Below are 24,201 nucleotides of genomic sequence, written 5' to 3'. Positions count from 1 at the left end.
TGAAACACCGAAGAATATTCATGCAAAAAAAAAAACATGCGGATTGATAAAAAAGGTACCATCTTACTGCTAGGTGGATTAAGCTCGTTTATTAAATTAGCATCACTCTTCTCATACACTGAGCCCAAACGACACATTAATTGTATGTGAAAAAGCATATACTTATTAAAAACTACCTTTCACATTATATTTATATGCATCATATGACATTTATGTGTTTATATGTAAATTTTAATCGGAAAACCGATAGCTCTTAAGTGCACAGCACATACACCTTATGTGAAAAAACACATGAATGTTATGTGATAGTAAACTGTGAAAAAATAAGAATTTCAAAATGGCGTCAAGTAACGAGACGTTGTTAGATACGTCGCTCGCGGATTTAGCATTCCCGAAAAGCTTACTGGAAGTTTTTGAACGTAAGTACATCCTACTGATCATAAAGAATAGTACAATCATTTAGCTTTAAAATTTTCAGAGTGCGGAATAGGAGTATTTGAGTTGCTCACAATCACAGTCGAACAACTACAAACATATTTAGAACCGACGGAAACTGCATGGAAGTATGACGATTTGTTTAATAATATCGCAGCCTGGAGACAACGAAATGTAATTAACACATATTGTTGAAGCCTTATTTCTGTCAACCTTCACAACCTATTTCATTTATTTATTTTCAGAAACACAAAATATTAAGAGTACTGAATGCACCAGAAACCGAAAACGCAGAGGAACCGTGTGCAAATATCGATCAAGTTTCTGAGGACAGTATTGCATTGATTGATTCGAACGAACAAGAAAATTTCACCGAAAGCTTTACGAACGGGCAACTAAACTTCGCTAGTATTACTGCGAAAAAGATTCACACTATCGTCTCAGAAAAACACGCACTGTCACTACGATCAACTGAAAGTAATTCCGTACTATCTCCCAGTGCACTTGAGGTGCTGCTGATGAGCACAGAGGAAGGGAAAGAAATTCTTGAGCGGTCTGAATTTGGAGAACTGTCTGAAGCAAAGCAGCTGCATCTTGCTGGTGTCATTGCTAAGTTTCACTTGAATCTAAAAAAGAAACTACGAAACGAAGATCTACAGGCTTATGCACTGGCCGTAACCACGCTTTTCAAATTTGAAAGAACGGTAACTACGTTCTTACGATAACAATTGAACCATAAAAGAATAATCTCTTGCAGGAAAACTATTTTATCGCTAGAGGAGGAGATCGCCGTAATCCTGGGGGCAAAATAGCAAACAAAATAAGCAATTTAAAGCAGAAGAAGCGAAAAAGTGACTCCAAAGAAGAAAATCACTTTAAAAACCTAAAACTAACGCAAACAGTTGAACCCTCCCGTGAGTTTGATAAGAACGATGCTACTGAATGGTTATTTCTGAATCACGAACCATGGTCAACTGTTTTAGAAACATGGTCAACAAGCTTTGGTTACCGTAAACAATTTCTTCAGAAAGAAAGAGTCATTCCCAAACTTCTAGACACATTCTCACACTACAAAAGCGTTCACGGATATCAACTCGTGAGTACAAACTGGTTTGTTTTTTATTCTCAATATAATTTCAAATTTTCTCTATTATTGCAGATCGACATTGATTTTCGTCTTCTGAATGCCAGCGCAAGCAATTATTCTCAAAAAATAGCAACTGTGATACCAGCAGTTTTATCATTTGCAATTACAAAAGCGGTGGATCCATCAGCTAATGAACTGGTCAAGGCTTTGACCGATAGTTTGGCAAGTGATGGTATGAATCATAAATACTAATAAAATGGTTTATTTAATGGTAATATTTTTAGATACAAAACACTGCGCACTGTTGCTTTTATTGAATACTGTGTTACCACCTACCTCAGCAGCATTCCGGTTTAAACCCACTATTCGTCTTGCTCAAGAGGACACGATCATTTTCGCAGCATCTCTTTCCGAAGCAAGACTGAAAGTACAAAACATTTACGAAACATATATAGAAAGAAATTTACCGGTAGTACCAAAACTAATTGCACTGGGCAGTGACTATAAAAGTCTTGAAGGACGGTTTTTTGTTCAATATAATGATATCTGCTACGAATTCAAGTCAGCAAGACGAGCCACTGATGTACTGATTAAACTATCAGTAGTATTTGGTTTACAGTCATCAAGAATTTCAAAATTAGTTTGGAATTTCATAAAGCATTTTGCTTATGATATAAAACAGCGAGAGTCGTATGCCAGTATCAATAATTTGTTACATTATTTAAGTGGTTGTGAGGCAGGAGTATCATATAACAATGATTAGCTGTATGCTTCAAGGCTGCGCTCAAACGTTCTCAAACGGCAATGAGTATTTAAACCATTTGAAATTACTACACGAAGTACCTGTAAGTTATCTCTACAAATGCACAATGCCAAACTGTAAACAAATATTTACTAAGCTATACCCATTTCAAAAGCATATCAGGCATCATCCAGGACTTGAAAATAAACCGTGTACACCGAACAAAGTGATAGATGGTCAGAAAGCACATTCAGTAGAAGAGTTCTTGTTAGGTTCAGACCATGTTGTTAAAAAACGTATATTAAATATTGGCGATTATTCACCCTTGGACGAATTCATTTGTGGATTAGAACGAATCGATAACGCAGCAGTTAAGTTTACATTAAGTATGCACGCGAAAAATAATTTCACCAGAAAAGACGTTTATGAGATACAGCAGGAAGTAACTAACATTTTCACAGACATAGCAGATCAAATTGAAAGCTTGGACATATCTTCAGCAACTCCAGAAACGAAATATAGGTTTGGCAGTTATATGGCGAAATTGCGAAATATGTTTAGTCCAATAAACTCCGATCATAAATTTTTCCAACATTTACTAGTCTCAACAAAACTTGAGTTGCCATTAATGGTAACTTTAGATGATACAGATCTTAGAGTACAATCGTTAAATCTTGAAATGGAACCTGAAATAGAAAAAACAAAAAATTTCTTAATAATGATGCCGATAGAATCACAGATTAAAATATATCTTGAATGTAACGAGGTATTTGCGCGAATATTTGAAAACACAACGTTTTTAAAGCACAGTCAAAGTGTTCGAAACTTTGTCAATGGATCAAAATGGAGAGAAATAATACAAAAATATAAACATGACTTACTTTTACCAATTTGGCTATATTCTGATGAGTTTGAAATCAATGATTGTCAAAGCTCCCATAGTAATCGCCATTGTATATGTGGCATTTACTATAGTATTCCATCTATTCCCGAAGAATTCATTGCAAAACTCACCAACATATTTATAGCAGGAATGATAAAAAAAGCTGACATATAAGAGCATGGCATTAACAAATTAATAACTCCTTTAATTGATAAATTTATAGAATTAGAGAATCGCGGAATTAATATTACTGTAAAGGGAGAAATGAAGTTTGTTCGACCTGTCTTATGCTTGTTTCAGGGAGATAATTTAGGAATTCATTCAACTCTACTATTATCGGGAGGATTTAATGCCACTTTTTATTGTCGATTTTGTCGACGTCCTAAAGATCTTCTTAACAAAGACTCCAAAGAACACCCAGATTGTTTACGTCGACGACAAGATTATGATCAAGATATTGAAATTAATAATCATGGTGAAACTGGAATATCTGGTTACTCTATATTTAATCAACTGCCGTCGTTCCATGTTATGGAAAACAAAAGTATCGATGCTATGCACGATCTTTTCAGTTCAGGTGTATGTAAATATGGATTTTCGGAAATTTTAGATTACTTCATATACCAAAAGAAATATTTCACTCTTAACGAATTTAATATGCGCAGACTGATAGTAAGCGAGACATGTTTGGACAGTGAACTGAAACGAATGCCAAATATTACTGAAAAATATAATAGCAAAGAAAAGAGTAAAAAAGTTGCAATTAAAATGACGTCAAGTGAAATGCGCAGTTTTACACATTATTTTACATTCATTGCAGGGCCATATATTCCATTTAACGAACCAGTTTGGAAATACTGTACGGTATTGATTAATATGGTTGATTTCTGCATGAAAAGATCATTCGAGATAGAAGATCTCACCCTACTGAGAGATCTTATTGATACTCACCATAAGCTGTACATAGAGCTGTTTAACAAAATCCTCAAACCGAAACACCATTTCTTGGTGCACTATCCATCCATCATTGATATATCAGGTCCAGCAGAAAAAATGATGTGTTTCAGATATGAGGCTAAGCATAGAGGATTTAAGCAATATGCGCACATCATGTCTTCTCGCAAAAACATATGTTTTACACTATGTATGAAAGCTTTGCTGCAGTTTGCTCATGATGCTTATAGTAAAAACTTTTTTAGATTAGACAATATCAATACTTTTCAAACATCGAACATTCAATTTCGCAATTATTTCGCCAACCTGCAACAACCAATAAATATCAACACAGGATTCAACATAATGTTTTCTAGCCTAGTTAAGTACAAAGGTACTAGTTATAGAAACGGTTATTTTGTTACACTATATGTACACAAAACTATGCATTTATATGAAATACTTGAAATCATATGTCACAATAACAATCCATATTTAGTTGTAAAAGCATGGAAAGTAGGAAAGTTCAATGAGCATTTCTTAGCATACGAAGCCATAGAGAGCACTTCCATAGCAGATATTTTTAAAATAAGTATATTTGATGGACCTCCTATCACATTGCACTGTATTCACAATCAGTTTTATTTTAGAATTAAAAACAATTTTTCTAACAATGTTGATGTCTAATCTATCTTTGTAAAATAGTAAATAAATTTGTTAAACATAAATCTGTAATGCAACTGCCTGTATATATTTATGTTTACCTGCCACAATCGAAACAACACTATTTTGGTAAACATTAAAGCTACGCTAACATATAGTCTGGCGGATAGGCAATATGTAGTGAAATCTCTTATGAAGTGTTCAAAACGACGAATGTAATAAAGAGAGACTCTCTTAGTTTACTTTATCTTTCGATTATTGCAAAATATTCCTGCTTTTTTCGGCAATTTCTTCAGTGCAGATTAAAAGATGATAGCCTTAGTTATTAATATCGGTAAATGATTGAAAAGAAGGATTGCTAAGAGTACCGTAATAATCGAAAGAGAAAGTAAACAAAGAGAACCTCTCTTTGTTACATTCGTCGTTTTGAACATTTCATGCAGCTTTATTAAAACATTTCGTCTCACGACAAAAGGGCCTAACTGAAAACGAGAGCCTCTCTTTATTTACTTTCTCTTTCGATTCGAGGCAGTATAAAAATTTCTTCGATGATTCGAATATTAATCGTCTGCATTAAATATAAAATCAATCCGATAATTCGTGAAAGAGAAAATAAACAAAGAGAAACTGTCACTTGCATTTAGGCCCTTTTGTCGTGGGAAAATAGATTTGATAATTATTATAACAGCACATAAAAGTTGCTTGAAAATTAAATAAAAGCTATACCAATTTCAGGTAAGCTCCATGTGATTTTCCTATGATAGGTAAATGAAGTTCACATGAAACATACATATTATTCAAATAGAAGATGTATAGTTTTCAAATAATATGTATGTGACATTCCCATGATAAATAAGTGAGGCACATATATAATGCATATGTTATCAACAATAGTTTTTATTGTATGGATCATATGAATGCTATGTGTGAGAACAGTATCGTTTACGTGTAAAACATTATGGAAAATATTTATATGGTTTTGCATCTGAAAAGTAAGTGACATATTTTTTGAGTGTACAAATAGGCAACGCAAATGTCAAGCGCTTGGTTGGAAAAATTATGCCTACTCTGTGATATAAACACTGAAGAATGCTTCAATTCAATCTGAATCAATTGGTGTCAAAAATCAGCCCAAATTAGTCTGCGAAATTATTTATTAAAAAAAATTTTTTCTTGAGACTGCTATGAAGAAAGAGAAAGGCAATATCACACCACTAGGTGGATTAGGGCCGTCGTCCAAGTATCATGCGCGCGGATGGTTTCAGGAAAATTTCGATGGAAAAACACTGCCAAACCCAAAAACACACAGACCTTCGAAAAACTGTTATCTATCTGCTGGCTGAAAATGGCAGGAAAATTCCGAGGATTTTCCGAGTCTTATCAAAAATAGCTCTGAAAAATGAGTTTTTTTGTGATCTTTCACAACTATTTGGAAAACTAATGCGATGACATGACAATTTTTTTTTCAAATAATTTTATTTTGCAACGATACTAATTCAATTTATAAACAGAATGATGTTAGTTTTGTAAAGCTTTCTAAGTTTTCCACAGAACAAGATCAATTTTTCAATGAACTGAAGAAAATACGCTTTAGTTTGAATGTGTGTAATAATTGTGAAAGGTCACAAAAACACTCATTTTTCTGCGCTATTTTTGATAAGACTCGGAAAATCCTCCGAATTTTTCAGCCATCTTTGTCCTGCAGATCGATAAAAGTTTTTCAAATGTCTGTATGTTTTTGGTTGTGGGAAATTTTTCAAAATTTTCATCGAATCGCCCCGATCAACAGAGCATAACAGTATTCTATCAAAATTATATATGATCCTGATATTTATATCTCATTATGTTATAAATATGATTCCAAATCAGAAGCAAACATTCAGATTTTATTGAGATTATAGCAAGTCCAGATATTATATTAAGGGCCGTTATATTTCAGATAAAACTATACTAGAGAATTGAGAAAAAGAGAGTTCAAACACTTTTGTCGATCATGTTTTTGACTTTCAACCCGCAAAATGCTATACTTCAATAAACAGCAGTAACAAACATATTTTCCAATTTCACATTCCTGAAAATGCTTTTGAAAACAATAATTTTATATTTGATTTCAAAATGACGGCCTAAATTTTAGATGTGAGAACGTTCCTAAGTAATTCCTACTTAAATTGTGTAAAGTTTTTATTCAAATATTAATTTTAAATTGAAAATAAATATTCTTCAAGATGATTTTTCGCTTTTTCTCTTACGAACAAAGAAAGGTAAGGCAAAAGCTTTAAAGTTCGACTAAAAAATATTGGAAAAAGTGGATTATCGGTGACCGATTTTTGTTTCCGAAAACACAGAATGATAAGTGTCAAAAATCACAAAACGTCTTCAAAAGTGACGCTGCAATAAACGAAAAACAAAATCTAAACTGGGCTCAGAACCAAAATCTAAACTCAGCCCCTGGCCCCTCCCTAAATCAAAAGCAGATATATAATTATTTAGAAAGTCTCAGACATGTGTTACACAAATTACAAAACAGTAAACGTAATGAAATGTAATGCAATATCAGTTCAAATGGAAAAGTTTGAAGTTTAACACCCGTAAAAGGCACACCGAGAATTAGGAACATAAGCAATCTTCGGTAAACTAATTTTTAATCTTTGGGCCCCTCCCGAAAAGAAATCCTGGGTACGGGCCTGATTCATGAATCAGACAAAAACGATTTATCGCATCAAAATAATTTGCAATGTAGAGTTTAAAGCAACCGACCTGCATGATGAAATTTTCCATTTGAATCATTTTTCTGTGAGTCAATCTTAGTAGATATCTAACAATCAAACCGAAATGAAAGTTCAATTTGGATGGTTTTTGAACATTACTTGCTGGGCTTCTGGCTGCGGATATCGCAAACTAATGTGACTAATAGGCAATTGGTTGAGCATCAATCATAAACACTTGCTATTCGAATCGATGTTATATACACTTCTTCTGATTTTTCACTGTTTTTCAAACGAATTTTTATTTTAATCTAAATTTACGAAAATCGATTCAGCCATCTCCGAGAAAATTAAGTGCACATTTTAATCAAATATACCCAATCGACCAATCGACATACATACACGTACAGACAATTCACTACTTCAACTGAACGAGCGAACTGTTTCGAATGTTATTTGAAAGTCGGCCCTCTTAGTACAAAGAAGAAAAAACTGAAAAACTATCATTCATTAGTTAATTTCCTATAAGGTAGTTTTGTTTCACTAAATTCAGTTCTTTACGTTCATTTACAACTATTCTTCAGTAGTTTGCAACCGTTTATTTTTTAAAAACAATATTTAATGACTGATGATGACTTGATATGCAATTTTCGAACTGTTTTGAGAAATTATTGGCTACTTTTTTCAACGTATCGGTATCAATTTCGGCAATTTCACGGCGAATGTTGTTCCGCAGATCACCCAAAGTCCTTCGAGAAGCTCAAAGAGCTTTCTAATTTTCCTCTCTTATTGAGGAATTCACCTTAACGCCCCATTCAGCACTGAATTTTGTTTGAGATTCCTTAGCTTATCCTTGCTTTGCTCCAAGGAAAAGATAGCTTTCCAGAAAAAAAAAGAGTTAATGTAGGGTGATGCAGATTGATTGGTTCTTCTTTGCGTGACGAGTTTATTTGATCCACTTGGACGAACACTAAATTGACATTTCATGCATTTTAACTTGTGGGTCAGTAATTTGTAATGCAAATTGCATTTGTGTTGTACGCATGTATTTGCTAAGGGTTTTTATGCTCAGATCACAGTATGCTGCGCGTTTGGTTGTGAGCTTTCGTTTGTTTACTTGTTTGTGCGGTTGAAATTCTGCGTTTTCAAAATGTCGCGTATTGAAAAGGAAGTGAACTTTAAGGTTCTGGACACATGGCTAAGTAAGAAGGGTATTACTATGCGAAAATTTCGGTTTGGAATTCATCATGCCAGTATTGAAACCATCATTAATAAGTTTGGGGAACATTATTCTTTGGATGAGCTACCAGGAAGAGGCAGAAAACCCGGGGGTGGCATTATGTATCTCGATTCGACTGAAATTTTATCGAATCGACCACGTTTCGTATTATGGTTCTCGATTCGAAGTCGATCATTGAGCTTTGTTCGACTTCACTCGAAGAAGTATTAGATTATCGAGAAGTTTTGGCATTATGGAACCAAAACAATCGAGCTCGTAAACGAAATGGTCGAAAGCCTTATTACTATCGACTATGAGTTTTCGAATACGTTTCTTATTTATTTAGGTAGTTATCGATAACATCTTAGATTTTCATAAACATATTAGTATTGATAATCTTTATTTTAATGCATTGTTTTGTATATCGTTATATATATTTTGTGTGTTTGGCATATTATGTACAAGTCGAACTGATTAGAAAGCATATTAATTGAAGCTGCGTGGTGTTTACTTAAAATAACAAAAGTAAGTCGAAACTAACCTATGCCCAGTAACTGTAGTTTGTAATAAAATTTCTGAATAATGTGGATTGAAAACGTCGCTCAAACGGATTGTAGGAAAAAGCTTATTCGCTCGATAGCAATGAGCAAATAATGTTTTTACCCATATATCTAACTCAAGTAAATTGAAAAATTTGTCCGAACACCTTGAAAATATATAGAATATGCCAAAAGCATCACAATCTCGTGCTATTAGCGTGTATTTGACTCTTCAATAGTACCTAAATAGATTATGAAGACTACAAAGAATGGGTTGCTCCAGGTATATTAGCTAAAGCAATATCTCCTAATAAATATGATAAAATACTACAAAGAAAGCTGCAAAACCTAAAAGCCTTTGATTAAAACTACACATATGGATGACGTAAATTGTATTAGACTTGAAACAATACATGAAAAATACAGAATTTTTTTTATTATAATTTCAAAAGTTCGTCGATTAATTGTGTACAAGAGCATGCTTGAAAAAATTCTTTACGTTTTCAAATGGAGTGGAAATGAATCTGCTTCTTGATTTAAATTTCAGAAATGTATTCATGTTAATTTCGTGCGGCAACATAAAACCGCAGTATTACAAACAGCTTGCTTCTTTTCAGTACTTGAACTGAATAAATGTAATCGAAAATACTCGAACAATAATTCAGTTTAATTTTTTTCATGATTGCAATGTATATGGGTTTGTTTACCTATGTATGTTATGACCAGAGTGTAATGAGTTTTGAACTTTTAATGTAATAATACGCAGGTGTACAGTATTACAAATAATATGTATTTCACGGTGTTAACTAACGTACGCGTCTTCCGATACTTGACTATGAGTTATACTGACTGACTCTAAAATATAAGTGTTGCCAATTATTTAATAATCAATCTTGTTACACGCTTTCTTTTTCAAATAGCTAATCTATTATATGATCAAAGATCAAATCGCTTAGAAGGATGCACTATACGCCCACTACGGGTATGATATGGATTACTGGAAGACGTCTCGTTCATAGCAGACATTGAATTGGTTGATTCATCGTCAATCGGTATTTCGGAATCACTTACTGAATAGGAGCTGTCGTTATCAGGCTCAAGACTTAACGATGCTTCAGGCGACTGTGCTATGACTGTATCATCACTTTGATTAGCTTGTAATTGTTGATTCGTTTTGTTAGTACGAAACGACGGCTGACTAATTACTCTAGCTGGACGATCAGAACGATTTAAATACTTTTGAATATGGTCTTCGTATAGCAACTCATTATCATTTTCCCCTTGCCTCGTTTTAGTAATGAATCGTCTATTTCTTCGGAAGTGATTTCCGAAACTATCCCTAATAATATAAGATCTACTATTAGCAATCCGAACCACCTGTCCATAGTGCCATTCTTTGCCATTCTTTTTAAAGATCACACTGTCACCAACATTCAAGACTGGTAATGATTTCGATGAGCGATCGTAATAATGCTTTTGATACTGGCGTTTGCGTTCTATCTTTCTGGCAACATGAGATTCATCGAGAATATTCCGCAGAAGTAATTCACTGGATATAGGAAGGCGAGATTTCAGTTGACGCCCAAAAAACAGTTGAGCCGGAGACAGACCCATACTAGCTATAGGAGTAGTATTATATTCAAGCAAACGATATCTAAATGATTCAGCACCATCTGTTTCATAACATCTTTTCAAAATATTCTTTACAAAAGCCACTCCCTTTTCTGCCAATCCGTTACTTTGAGGGTATCGAGGACTAGAGAACACGAATTCAATATTACATTCATTAGCGAACGAGTCAAATGCAGCTGAATTAAACGGGACGTTATCACATCTGATTTGCGTAGGATATCCATAATCACTAAATACGCGATCTAGAATTTTGATCACATGAAGAGCTGATTTTTCACCCAATTGTCGTGATATGACGTATCCGGAGTAAGCATCTATGATCGAGACATGATCATGGCCCGCATACTCATATAGGTCAATTCCAACACGTTGGAAAGGATAACTTGGAGAAGCATCTTGATGTAGGGGCTCTTTTTGAATATTACGAGTGAATTTTTCACAAACACGACATCCTTTTACGAGTTCAGTAACATCGTTCGTCATTCCAGGCCAAAAGAATTGATTCCTAGCTCGAGCGAGAGTTTTTTCTACACCTAAATGAGGCGCATGCAGCCACTTAGATATTGTTGCTTGCAACAACGACGGGATAACTAGACGATGCTCTTTCAATAATAATCTGTTTTCATAGTGTAGTGAGTGACGATGCTTATAGAACAACTGACTAAGGTCATCCAATTGATGATATGATGGCCATCCATGCTCCACATATCCAATGATCCGACGATAACGTTCATCGTTGTTTAGCGTTTCCAAATACAGCTTATAATTATCAGGTGATAGGCATACGGTTTGTGATATTGCATGAATCAATCCGGTCAACTCTTCTCATGAACCAGTATTTCCGGGAAGAGCTGCTCGAGACAGACAATCAGCAACCAGCATATCCTTACCAGGCGTGTAATGTATACTTATTCCAGGGTATTTCAATAGATGCAAAAACATCCTTTGAAGACGAGGTGTCACGTCATCAATGTCTCTCTTGGCTAATGACTCGAGGGGCTTATGGTCAGATTGTACTACAAAAGAGCGACCATATAAGAAATAATGAAAACGTTCACAAGCGAAAACAATTGCGAGCAGCTCTTTTTCAATCTGTGCCCATTTTTGTTCACTTTTCGAAAGTGTACGAGACGCATACGCCACAGCCATTCCATCTTGGATTAATACACTTCCCAAGCCATCCTTCGAACTATCGGTTTGTACAACAATTGGCTTGTGTGGATCGAAAATAGCCAGAACAGGTGTAGTTGTTAACGAGCCTAGGAGATCTTCTAGTTCATGGTCATGCATTTCCGTCCATGACCATGAGGCATCATTTCGTGTTAATTCTCTTAATGCGGTTGTGCGTTTGGACAAATTCGGAATGAATTTTCCTAGATACTTCAATAATCCGAGGAGCCTTAGGACATCAGATTTATTTTTTGGTTTGGGAATATCGGTGATTGCAGTAATATATGATTCGGCAGGCGATATTTTGCCATTTGTCATTTCGTGACCCATGAATTTAACCTTGTCTGTACGGTATTGTATTTTATCTGGGTTAAACTTAATATTATTCACTCGTGCTCGATCGAGAACCACTGCTAAGGTTTTATCATGCTCTTCAAGATTTTCAGCAGCTATCGCAACATCGTCGAAATAAACTTCGACTCCTGGGATATCTCCAAAAATACGAACCATACACTTTTGAAAAAGTTCAGGTGCACTACTTATTCCGAATGGAAGGCGATTCCAACGAAACCGACCAAATGGAGTCATAAATGTGGTGAGATCAGAACTTTGGCGATCCAATTCCATTTGCCAAAATCCATTGCGAAGATCCAATACAGTAAATATACGCTTTCCAGACATACGACTAAGAAGATCTTCAAGATTCTACATTAAAACAATCTTTATATAAAACAGGTATGTTGAATTCATTAATAATGCTCAAAGGAACGCAATTCACATCAGCGCCGGTATCGAGTTTAAATTCCACAGTTCGATTCTGAATTAGATATTGCTTGGTCCATTTTTTTTTGTTCTGCCATTTGATACAGTATTCGAATTTATTCTATAATTAGAGGACGTGTTATTGAACAATTTCTCTTCACGTAGTATGTTGTTTGAATCCTCACTACGACATTTACCTGCATCAGCCCAATTCAGCATATGAACGTTATTGCCTTGCTTTGTATTATGCTTCGACGTCCTGGGCAGTCGCTCTGTGGCGAACTGAGTATTCCCTTTGTTGTCCTCGATATAACAGTTTCTCTTACTATCATATTTGGTTGACTTGCAGTACTTCCTAAAATGACCGCGACGTCCGCATCCATCGCAAACTACATTGTTCGCCGGACAATAGCGACTGTGACGCCCGTTGAATGGTTGTCCACACTTGAAACACATCGCTGTTGGCACTACGTTCCCTTCCTTTCGATTTTCGATTACGGTGTGCACTTCGTTTCGCTCCAACAATTGTTTGTTTTCTGCAGCAGCTTCGTACGTTTTACATATTTCGACGATATTTACAAGCGGTTCGTTTTTTCCATCCAGTAACTTAAGTTGTAGTTTCTTGTCTTGAATTCCGATTATTATTCTGTCTCGTAACATTCTATCCGCAAATGGTACATGACAAGCCTCACATTCGAACTCACAAAATGCCAGTTGAGTTCGAAGTGCTGTTTCGAATTCGGTGAACGGTTGTTTCTCTTTTTGAGCAATCGTATTAAACTTGAAGGCCTCTACCGCCAAGTTTTTTCGAGGAAGACAATAAGTGTCGAACGCAATTATAACTTCTGCTAGAGTACGCTCTTGTACAACAGCAACACCCGCGATAGGTTCGGCAGCAGGCTGGTTGTTTAGAGCTGCAACTTCTCCGAACATAGTTTCTGTGTCTCCATTGTTTGGAAACAATGTATTGTAAATTTCTACACCGTGTTCACCGACTAACCATAAAAATGTGGCAATCTTGTTCCTTTCCGATTCGTCTGCTTTGTTGTTTGCAATCATGTAGATGTTGAATTTCTGCTTCCATCGAGGCCATTCCTTCGCCAAATTTGTGCAATCTAAAGACTGCGGTAGACGATCAGCGCCAGTTGCCATCTTTATATTTGACTATTACTGTCAGACGTTTCACATTCACTGTGTGAGTACACTCGAGGATGGTATAGATCTCACGCACACACTAACAGCTTGAAACTATTCTTGTGTGAACGGTTTTTTTTCATAAAATTTTTATTAGGCTCATTTGCTTTAGCTTAACGTGGCCGATTGTCTTGTTGTTAGGGAGAGAGAAAGGGATGCCGTATTACGGGGCGGCATACTCCCCAGTTAGTAAGGGGACATAGGGAGGGTGGGACCTACACAGTATTGAATTGAAATTTGAATACATCATTGGTTTGTGGCATACATCTTTTAGACACATTTTGCGTTCGATGAATCTTCATGTTTTTCAGCTTGTAGCAATGAAGAGATTATTCTGGATTGGGATGCTTCGTTGGTGTGTTCTGACGTTGATGTGACGTTTTTGGGTAGCTTCCAGCAACTCAGTCAGTTCAAGGCAGGTGCATGCTCCGAAGCATCGTTTACACAGGCCATACTTCCAGCAACGTAAAGAAGAGTGCGGTAGAGCTGTAGACGAGAAAGAGATAGGGAGAGCACTAAATTTGAGCATTGATAGTTTTCAAGAAGTTATAGATGAGAGTCATATAAGGAAGATTTCGAGTTGCCAAGACGTCGCGGACTGGTACGAAGGGTGGTATACCTCGGGCCCGAAGGGAACCTATGAGTTGGGACCTGGCATCACAATACTCGACACATGTCCAAACAACATGTTCGATGTCATGATAACCCTCACCGCAAACGCAGACACCACTCTCAGCGAGCCCCACACGACGGAGATGCGCGCTGAACATATAATGATTAGACATGAGCCTTGACATTACACGAATAAAGTCTCGGCTCACGTCTAACCCCCGGAACCAAGCTTTCGTCGATACCTGTGGGATTATTGAGTGTAACCATCGTCCCAGAGTTCCACTATTCCATGTATTCTGCCAGCTAGCTAGAGTTTTCTGACGACAGCAACTGAAAAATTCATTGAAGCAGATTGGTCTTTCATAGATATCACCTTCTAGTGCGCCCACCTTGGCTAACGAGTCCGCCCTCTCATTGCCCCGTATGGAACAATGTGAGGGGACCCAAACCAAGGTAATCTGGTATGATTTTGCAGATAAAGCACTCAATTGTTCCCGTATTTTCCCCAGGAAATACGGTGAGTGCTTTCCAGGCTTCACTGAACGGAGAGCCTCAATGGAACTGAGACTGTCCGATACAATGAAGTAGTGATCTGTGGGCAGAGTGTCAATGATCTCAAGGGTATACTGAATTGCAGCTAGTTCTGCGACGTAAACTGAAGCTGGATCACTGAGTTTATAGGAAGCGGTGAAATTTACATTGAATATACCGAAGCCAGTGGACCCGTCTAGATATGATCCGTCAGTGTAAAACATTTTATTACAGTCGACTTCTTTAAATTTATTATTAAAAATTTTTGGGATCTCTTGAGGGCGTACAGGATCCGGGATTCCACGAATTTCTTCTTTCATGGATGTGTCGAAAAACACAGTAGAATTAGAAGTATCCACAAAATGAACACGATTGGGAACAAACGAAGAAGGATTTATATTCTGAGCCATGTAGTCAAAATACAAGGACATAAAACGGGTTTGTGAATTAAGCTCGACGAGCTTTTCAAAGTTTTCTATCACCATCGGATTCAAAATGTCGCATCGGATTAGCAGTCGATATGAGAGATCCCAGAACCTGTTTTTCAACGGTAAGACGCCCGCCAGCACTTCAAGACTCATCGTATGGGTTGATTGCATGCAACCCAAGGCAATACGTAAACAACGATACTGAATTCTTTCCAGTTTAATGAAATGAATATTCGTAGCGGAGCGGAAACAGAAACATCCATATTCCATTACTGACAATATCGTCGTTTTGTACAACCTGATCAGGTCTCCTGGGTGAGAGCCCCACCAAGTTCCGGTTATTGTACGAAGGAAATTGATTCTCTGTAGGCATTTTCGTTTCAAATACCTAATGTGACATCCCCAGGTACCTTTGGAATCGAACCAGACCCCGAGATATTTAAATGTGAAAACCTGAGCTATGGTTTCACCCCCTAGTTGAAGCTGTAATTGCGCAGGTTCTCGCTTCCTTGAAAATACAACCAGCTCAGTTTTCTCCGTAGAGAACTCGATACCCATTTGAAAAGCCCATGTCGACAAGTTGTCGAGGGTATCTTGCAATGGTCCTTGGAGATCGGCAGCTTTGGGTCCTATAATAGACACAACACTGTCGTCGGCAAGTTGTCTTAGCGTGCAAGATGTGTTGATACATTCATCAATGTTATTTACGTAAAAGTTGTATAAAAGGGGGCTTAAGCATGAGCCCTGAGGAAGACCCATGTAACTGAATCGCTTTGTCGTCAAATCACCATGCTCAAAATGCATGTGTTTCTCGGACAATAGATTATATAAAAAGTTGTTCAAAACTGGTGAAAGACCATGCTGATGCAACTTCTCAGATAGAACGTTAATGGAAACTGAATCGAATGCCCCCTTGATGTCGAGGAAAACTGATGCCATTTGTTCTTTACGAGCAAATGCCATTTGAATTTCTGTTGAGAGCAACGCTAGACAATCGTTCGTTCCTTTGCCCCTGCGGAACCCAAATTGTGTACCTGAAAGCAATCCATTTGTTTCGACCCAATTGTCTAGACGGAAGAGAATCATTTTCTCCAACAATTTCCGAATACAGGAAAGCATAGCAATCGGCCGATACGAATTGTGATCGGAGGCTGGTTTTCCAGGTTTTTGAATAGTAATAACTCTCACTTCTCTCCATTCGTGTGGGACAATATTACCCTCGAGGAACTTGTTGAATAAATTCAACAAGCGCCTTTTGGCAGAGTCGGGCAGATTTTTCAACAAGTTGAATTTAATTCTGTCTAACCCCGGGGCTCTATTGTTACACGACAAGAGCGCAAGTGAGAACTCTACCATCGAAAACGGTGTTTCGTTTGTATTCAATGTCGCGACGCGGGATATCTTCTGTTCCGGAACAGAATCAGGACATACTTTCTTAGCGAAATCAAATATCCAGCGGTTAGAATATTCCTCGCTTTCGTTCGCGTGATTTCGATTGCGCATGCGACGGGCCGTATTCCAAAGAGTGCTCATTGCTGTTTCTCTCGTTAATCCGTCAACAAACCTTCGCCAGTAACCGCGTTTCTTAGCTTTAATCAGACTTTTCATTTGAAATTCTAACGCCGCGTATTTCCGATAATTATCTGGAGTTCCGTTCCTTCTAAACGAGATGAAGGCTGAAGCTTTTTCCGTTTTCAGCTCTGAGCACTCTTTGTCCCACCATGGGTTGGGAGAACGCATACTAGTTTGCGCGCTAGGTACTCGTTTCGTCTGAGCTTGAATTGCGGTGTCAAGAATCAAGCCAGCCAAAAATGTATACTCTTCCTCCGGAGGAAGCTCCTGTGATGTTTCTAGTTTCTCAGATATCGAGCTCGCGTAACGTTTCCAATCAATGTTTCGTGTGAAATCGTACGAAACATTGATTGTTTCCGATGGTCTTCCACGGTTGGTGATAGAAACTATGATCGGCAAGTGATCGCTACCGTGTGGATCACAGATTATCTTCCACTTGCAATCTAACTGTAGCGAAGTCGAGCAAAGGGATAAATCCAGCGCACTTGGTTGTGCTGGCGGTCTAGGGTTCCGTGTCATTTCTCCCGTGTTTAGAATTGTCAAATTGAAGTTGTCACACAGATCTTGGATTAACGAAGAACGATTATCATCATATAAGCAGCCCCATCCTGTACCATGCGAGTTAAAGTCGCCTAAAACCAGCCGCGGTGAAGGAAGAAGTTCTATGATGTCTGCAAGCCGACGATGCCCTATCGAGACTCTGGGAGGAATGTAGATAGAAGCTATACATAGATCTTTGCCTTTAATATTAATTTGGCAAGCAACAACTTCAATTCCCGGTGTCGAGGGGAGGTTAATACGATAAAATGAATAGCACTTTTTAATCCCTAAAAGTACCCCTCCATAAGAGTCTTCTCGGTCCAGGCGGATTATGTTAAAATTATGGAAGTCGAGGTTGATGTTAGAAGTAAGCCAAGTTTCACTCAAGGAGAATACATCGCAATTATGAGTATGTATTAAGTGTTTGAAAGAATCAAGTTTTGGGATGATACTTCTGCAATTCCACTGAAGCACAATGATCATATCTTCGATTCTCAGTGGTAAATTATCCATCAAAAGATACGATCGCTGCAAGGAGGGGCCATTGTTCAGTCAACTGTTTTTAAAAATGTCCTTACTGTTGGCAGTAGAGCAGTTAGGAAGCTTTTCAGAGGATCAGTAATATTGAAGGCTGTTAATATCCAGTCCACGATATCAGAAAATTTCAATAATCCAGCGTTTGTTGGATTTTCTGGTTGTGCTTTGGGGTCATTCGGGTTTTTTGATGCCCCAGGAAGTGCTGGGTACTCCTTATCATCCCTAAGTTTTTTGAACCCAGGAGGTGTTTGCTTCGGTTTTGAGTCAGCACTTTTTGTTTCCGTTTGGTTCTTTTGTGACGAAGAGGACAGTCTGAGGCCTTTACGAGGAAGCTTGGGAGAAGCCAGATTTTGTCTTTTCCTGCTTCCTTCAACCTGTGTGTAGGAAGTCCTTCGCCTGGGTCGTCAGAGGTATCCTCTTCAACTGGCAAGATTGCAAACGGGTTCTCAGGGGTCGATGGAGTGGTTCTTTTTAAGATTTCCGCATAAGAACGTTTGGAACGTTCTTTCACGGATCGCTTCAATTTCTCCGCACGCTGTATGTACGTAGGGCACACCGAAAGATCATGAGGATTCTCCCCGCAGTAGCAACACTTTTCCACTGCTCTTCTGCAGAGATCGTCCTCATGGGCCTCTCCGCATTTGCCGCATCGCAGTTTGTTGCAACAATAGGTTGCCGTATGACCTAGCTGTTTGCAGCTTGTACAATGCATTACCCGCGGTACATACAGCCGAACAGGTAGACGAACTCCACTCACTACCAAATAATTTGGAAGTGCAGATCCGGCAAAAGTCACGCGAAATGAGTCCGATTGGTAAAATTTACCATCTATCGATTTGGAGTGCAATTGCTTGCACTCCAAAATTTTCACTGATTGAAGGTCGGGGTTTTTGAAACGGCCTACCCCGTCCTTCATCAGATCGTCGATTGTCAGACTTTCGTCACGAACCACACCGTCGATCTCCACCACATGAGACGGGACGTACACGCGGTACTCCTTCGTGAACAACTCGCTGGTAGCAATCTCGTTTGCTTGCTTCAGGTCGGACACAACAACGCGTAACTTGTTTGGCGAAACCTTATCTATTGTTTTTATTGCCGAGAAATGTTTTTCCAGGTCCCGAGCAATATTTAAAACTCTGAGAGACTTTAATTTGGGCCGGAAGTATACCACCCACGGACCCCCCGAGCCATCGTCCTGGTAAACTTTTTGGCGAGCAGGCAATATCTTAGAGGGAGATGGAGGCATCGGAGAGGGAGATGGCATTGGAGAGGGAGATGGTATCGGAGGGGGAGATGGCATAGGAGGGGTAGATGGCATCTCGGAAGCAAACTCAGCCTCTAAATGTTCTTCGTTCATTCGTTCAGCTTCGCCCTCCTCCGAGACACCCCCACTGTCATCAATATTCATATTTAAAGTGCGGGAGTAAAGAAGTCTCCCGCACTTGAAATGAGAAAGAAAGAAATAAAATGAAAAGAAAATATATGAATAGTAAAAGTTGAAAGAAAAAGTTTGAGAAAATACTTAACAGTATGTCACGGTAAGCTGTTAGGTGAGTTGCTCCTTCACTCCTTCGTTGTGCTTCAGCGTGACCTTGACTCAGGATTTGGCTGCTGCGATGCGGGTAGCAAACAATAGAAATAACTGCTGCCCGAGGATAGCACAATAGCGTCTACTGTCGATACCGATACAAAACCGGTGCACAGACAGAACTCACTTGCGGGGATGCTACTTTTTATCACTTTTATTTAATGCCTATACTACAGCCTCTGCTGTGATAGGCACCTTCGTCTTACCGATGTCGATTGTTAAAAAAACGCGTGTGCTCACTTCGAACATTCGGTTACGAATGGTCTTCCGATACTTGACTATGAGTTATACTGACTGACTCTAAAATATAAGTGTTGCCAATTATTTAATAATCAATCTTGTTACACAGAGATGCCAGATATTTTCATAGAAAATCTGTATTGATTCGTATAAAATATCTGTATTTATCTGTATTTGCTAATAAAATGAAATTTCTACAATACAATTATTTTAAAAGGTGTTATTCCAATAGATTATTTCATATCTTATATTATATTCATCGACGAAATTTTATAGTTTTTTCCTATCAACAACAATTGAATTATGGTGCCATATACTTGTCTAATTTGAAAATGTTCACTTCATAAGTTGAGATGTATTTCCAAAACCCAATATGCAACGTCGAGTCAGGTAATACAACTGTCAGTCTGGCAATAATGTTTCATGATGCCAAGACTTGTCTAACTTTTAAGTTCAATTTAGTTACAAATTTTAATATAAATGGATTTCAGTGTTCTGCACAAAAAATATATATTTTAAAAAGTGATTTGTTCGTTGATTCCTAAACGTTTATCTCGTCATTGCAATCAAATACTAATAGATAGCTCAAATACTAATAGATAGTTTAATTTTTTTCTTAACACTTTTGGTGAAATCTGTATAAATCTTTATTAAATTTAAGAAATCTGTAAGAAATTTGTACTCTGTATTAAATCTGTATGCGCATGTAACAATCGGTATAATACAGATAAATCTGTATAAATGGAATCTCTGATTATGACAGTTCAAGCAGCGTCAGTCGAAATTTAGTACCACATTGTTAGGATCTCGATCACGAGATCGAAAGCGATACGTAATGCCTCAGTTCAGTCGAATCGACTTCAAAAATAATCGTTAAAGAGGCGAAATCACTTGAAGACATACAAGAAGCAGAAATTTTCGAAACAAAGTGTAGAACAGAAGAAGCGAGCAGCAACAAGGGCCCGGAAATTGTACTCGCGTCTTTTGCAGTGTCCGGATGCATACGTGTTGATGGATGATGAGACTTATGTAAAGAAGGACTCAAAAACCCTTCCAGGTCCACAATACTTTACTGTCGTCGTTGGAGAGGATGTGAGCGATGCGGACATGTCGTTTCAAGTGTAGAAATTCGGTCGAAAGATACTGGTATGGCAAGCAATATGTTCCGGTGGTTTAAAGTCAACCATTTTCTAAAACTACCGGAACTTTAAACGCAGAAATCTATCGATCTGAGTGTCTCTAGAAGATTATGCTGCCTTTTTGTTAGAAGCATAGTACACCTCCACTGTTTTGGCAGGATTTAGCGTCGGCTCACTATGCGAAAACCACTCTCAATTGGCTTGCGGAAAAGGGTATAAATTTTGTTGAGAAAAATATCAATCCACCAAATTGCCCTCAGCTTCGACCCATCTAACGTTACTGGGCAATCGTGAAGAGGGTCTTCAAGAAGACTGGTAAGGTAACTGGGAACATGCAAGATTCAAAAAAATTTAGACTCAAGCGTCCAAAAAATGCGATGCAACACTTGTCCGGAATTTGATGAAGAGCGTTTGATCGAAAGTACGAAAATTCGGGAAGGAATAACTTAATATTCATCTGGTTTTCATTATGCTCAAGTTTAACCTCGTATAATTTTTAGTTTGACCCATTTGCAAAAAAACTATCTGATAGCAATTTATTGGTTCCGCCTTATAGAATAACAACAGCAACAAACAAAAAATAAAAATCTACTCCTCGACACACCAAGTGTTCCGTTTTCCCTGCTCGTTCCAACTTTTCGATAGCAAATTCAACTGTCCGTTTGCTTCCAACTGGCTAATTATCATATTTATTTTACTTCCCTTATGCGATGCCGATGGAACAGTAACAGATGGGGATTTCATCGAAATGGGCGGTTTTGCAATCCCGTCTGTACCGCCAATGGCCATAGTTGGCTTCACCCCAACTGGAGCAGTGTCCTGGGGTTGAAAGGAGAGTTTCTTCTGCAATGGTTTCCTTGTGTGTTTCTGGTCGACACTGGCACCGGAGTCGGGAGATTTATTGAAACGATTAAACAACCAACTTTTGACCGGAGTTGTCATTGCCGGAGTGGATGAGGAGAGCGGGGGGTTGGGCTGAGAGTCGGAAATGTTAGCAACAGTTGGTACCGGCAAATGGCAAATTGGATCACATTTGTTTGCTCTAGCTGGTGAAATCGGAACGACATTAATTATTTTAGAAGGACTACTAGCATTTGTGTTCCGTTGGTTTTGGTTTTGTCCTACTTCAGCGGTTGCTTTCGGTGTGTCATACTTGTGCTCGTTTTCGGTAGTCGGATGCTGTTTACTCAATAACTGCTGAGGTTCCTCGTAGATGCCGTCCTCGTGATCCTTGGAATCGGTTCCATTGTCTGGTTCATCGATGATAAAATCTGGCGTTGGCGGAAGGGGTAATTTACGGGAACTGTTACTCGCCGTATTGTCACTTTTAACCAACAAGTTCTGTTGAATGGCAACTATCCATTCATTGAGTTCTTTGAAACTGGGTGTTAGGAAGCAAAGTTTACCCTCATTTGATGTGATAATGTGGAACTGGTTCTTTTCGTTGATTTGATCGTTTAAACTAAGATCTAGCTTGATATCCTTCACCTGAACACACTGGGTTGGCTTTAAGTCGTTACAATTGTTGTACAAAAGAAGCCATTTATCTAACAGGCCAACGTAAAACTTTTTGGACTGATCGAAAAATATTCTCTTTTCGAATCTGAAAAGGGTTCCATATTTCGGGGATTGCTTGATTCGCAAATGCGTCGCCGGTAAACCACTGAATGGGCATTTGCTGCTGTCATCCTCCGTGGGAACTACATTTATCACATTACTCAACTTCAAGTCGGAGCAATCATCGTACAAACATCTATCGGTAGTAAAATCGTAACAATTTTCCTCCAAATTCAGTACTTCCTCATTTTTGCTTCCAACGATGGAGGGAATTCTCTCGTTCTCCTCTTTGGCAATCAAATCACTTTCGACACAGCTTCCAACCAAATTTTCACAACAGGAGTCAACCCTATCTGTCGGTGGTGCTAAATTAATGCCATTTTTATTTCCCACACCGCTCATCTCCAGATATGAGTTTTCGTCTTCCTCTCCAATTTCGTCGTGGTCTCCTGTTGGCTGTTTACGAGGTAGTCGTTTTTCCAGCATCCTCAGAAACGATTTACATTTCTGTATCAACATATAGCGAGATTCATCTATTTTATTGACAATATTCATGTACTCAGCACACTCCCGTTGACCGGCATCGTCGGTCTCGGGGGGCAGACGCCGTTCACGTTGAAGACGCCAGTCGCATTTTTCCTCATACTTAAAATTATCGCCACAATGTTGGTGATGCTGATGCTGCTGCTGCTGTTGGTTATCGTTTATTGCCGTTTGAAGCCCTGCAAGCTGTTCTGCAGATGTTTCCGTTGCATCCAGAAATTGAAGCATGTCTAGAAAGCAAAACCGAAAGTATACATGAGCAAGTATATGACCAACCGAACCGGAAGGGACAAGTTCAACATTTGCCAATTCCGCTCGTGTATCGCAACTGGCAGCGCAGTGTATGAGATCCATCTATAAAATTTAGGACAACTTCCATACCATTCAACAGCTCCATCCATTCGAACAGATTTACTGCTGTAGTCATTTTCACACTACTGCTGAAGTTTGGTTGGGTTTTCCCCTACCAAAACTACACTGAAACACACTTCCGGTAACTCGCGGCCTACCGAACAATAGTAACGCGGAATATAAAATACGTCTTGACTAGCTAGCACTAAATGCTAAAATGTAAGGCCCTCATCGACACCAACAGCATAGGAGAAATTAACTCTAAATAAAATCAACCCCCGCTGTGTCGGTCTAATTTTGTTTCCATTCCAAATTTAAAACAACCAGTTCTCCATTATTGTCATTCAGTCTCTTACTCTGTGTCGTTTACCACGCAACGATCGTAGCAAGCGTAGGGTCGGCTGCACTGCTGTGCGGATACAGCATAGATGCAAAAACGGGACGAGGTGGAAGATAATCATTTCAGGCTCTGTTTAATTTAATGTCTTGTCTCATCGATATCCGGATATGCGGTAGTACTCAGCAGACATCGCTGTTTGGCAACGATACTCTTAAATTGATTGTTCAATTTCTAAACTGAACTTTTTCATATGTTT

General features: G+C 38.2%; 2 protein-coding genes across 2 annotated transcripts; one reads left to right on the top strand and one right to left on the bottom strand.

Moving 5' to 3' along the window:
- The first annotated feature begins 337 nt into the window (after positions 1 to 337).
- On the top strand, positions 338 to 2,285 carry LOC131432986 (uncharacterized). The gene is made up of 6 exons (XM_058599687.1): positions 338 to 419; positions 479 to 609; positions 681 to 1,139; positions 1,193 to 1,531; positions 1,595 to 1,754; positions 1,807 to 2,285. Exons 1-6 carry the CDS (start codon positions 338 to 340, stop codon positions 2,283 to 2,285), a joined length of 1,650 nt encoding a protein of 549 aa, XP_058455670.1.
- Positions 2,286 to 21,677: 19,392 nt separating this feature from the next.
- Positions 21,678 to 23,939, bottom strand: LOC131430399 (uncharacterized). The gene is made up of 2 exons (XM_058595337.1): positions 23,636 to 23,939; positions 21,678 to 23,484 (listed from the first exon to the last, which is right to left on the bottom strand). The coding sequence occupies exons 1-2, from the start codon at positions 23,679 to 23,681 to the stop codon at positions 21,743 to 21,745; spliced, it is 1,788 nt and encodes a 595-aa protein (XP_058451320.1). The 5' UTR covers positions 23,682 to 23,939; the 3' UTR covers positions 21,678 to 21,742.
- Between the last annotated feature and the right edge of the window lie 262 nt (positions 23,940 to 24,201).

Source organism: Malaya genurostris, chromosome 2, assembly GCF_030247185.1.
Source record: "Malaya genurostris strain Urasoe2022 chromosome 2, Malgen_1.1, whole genome shotgun sequence".
NCBI classification, from domain to species: domain Eukaryota; kingdom Metazoa; phylum Arthropoda; class Insecta; order Diptera; family Culicidae; genus Malaya; species Malaya genurostris.
Note: the sequence above shows the minus strand (reverse complement) of the source record. Positions and strands in the feature narration are given on the sequence as shown.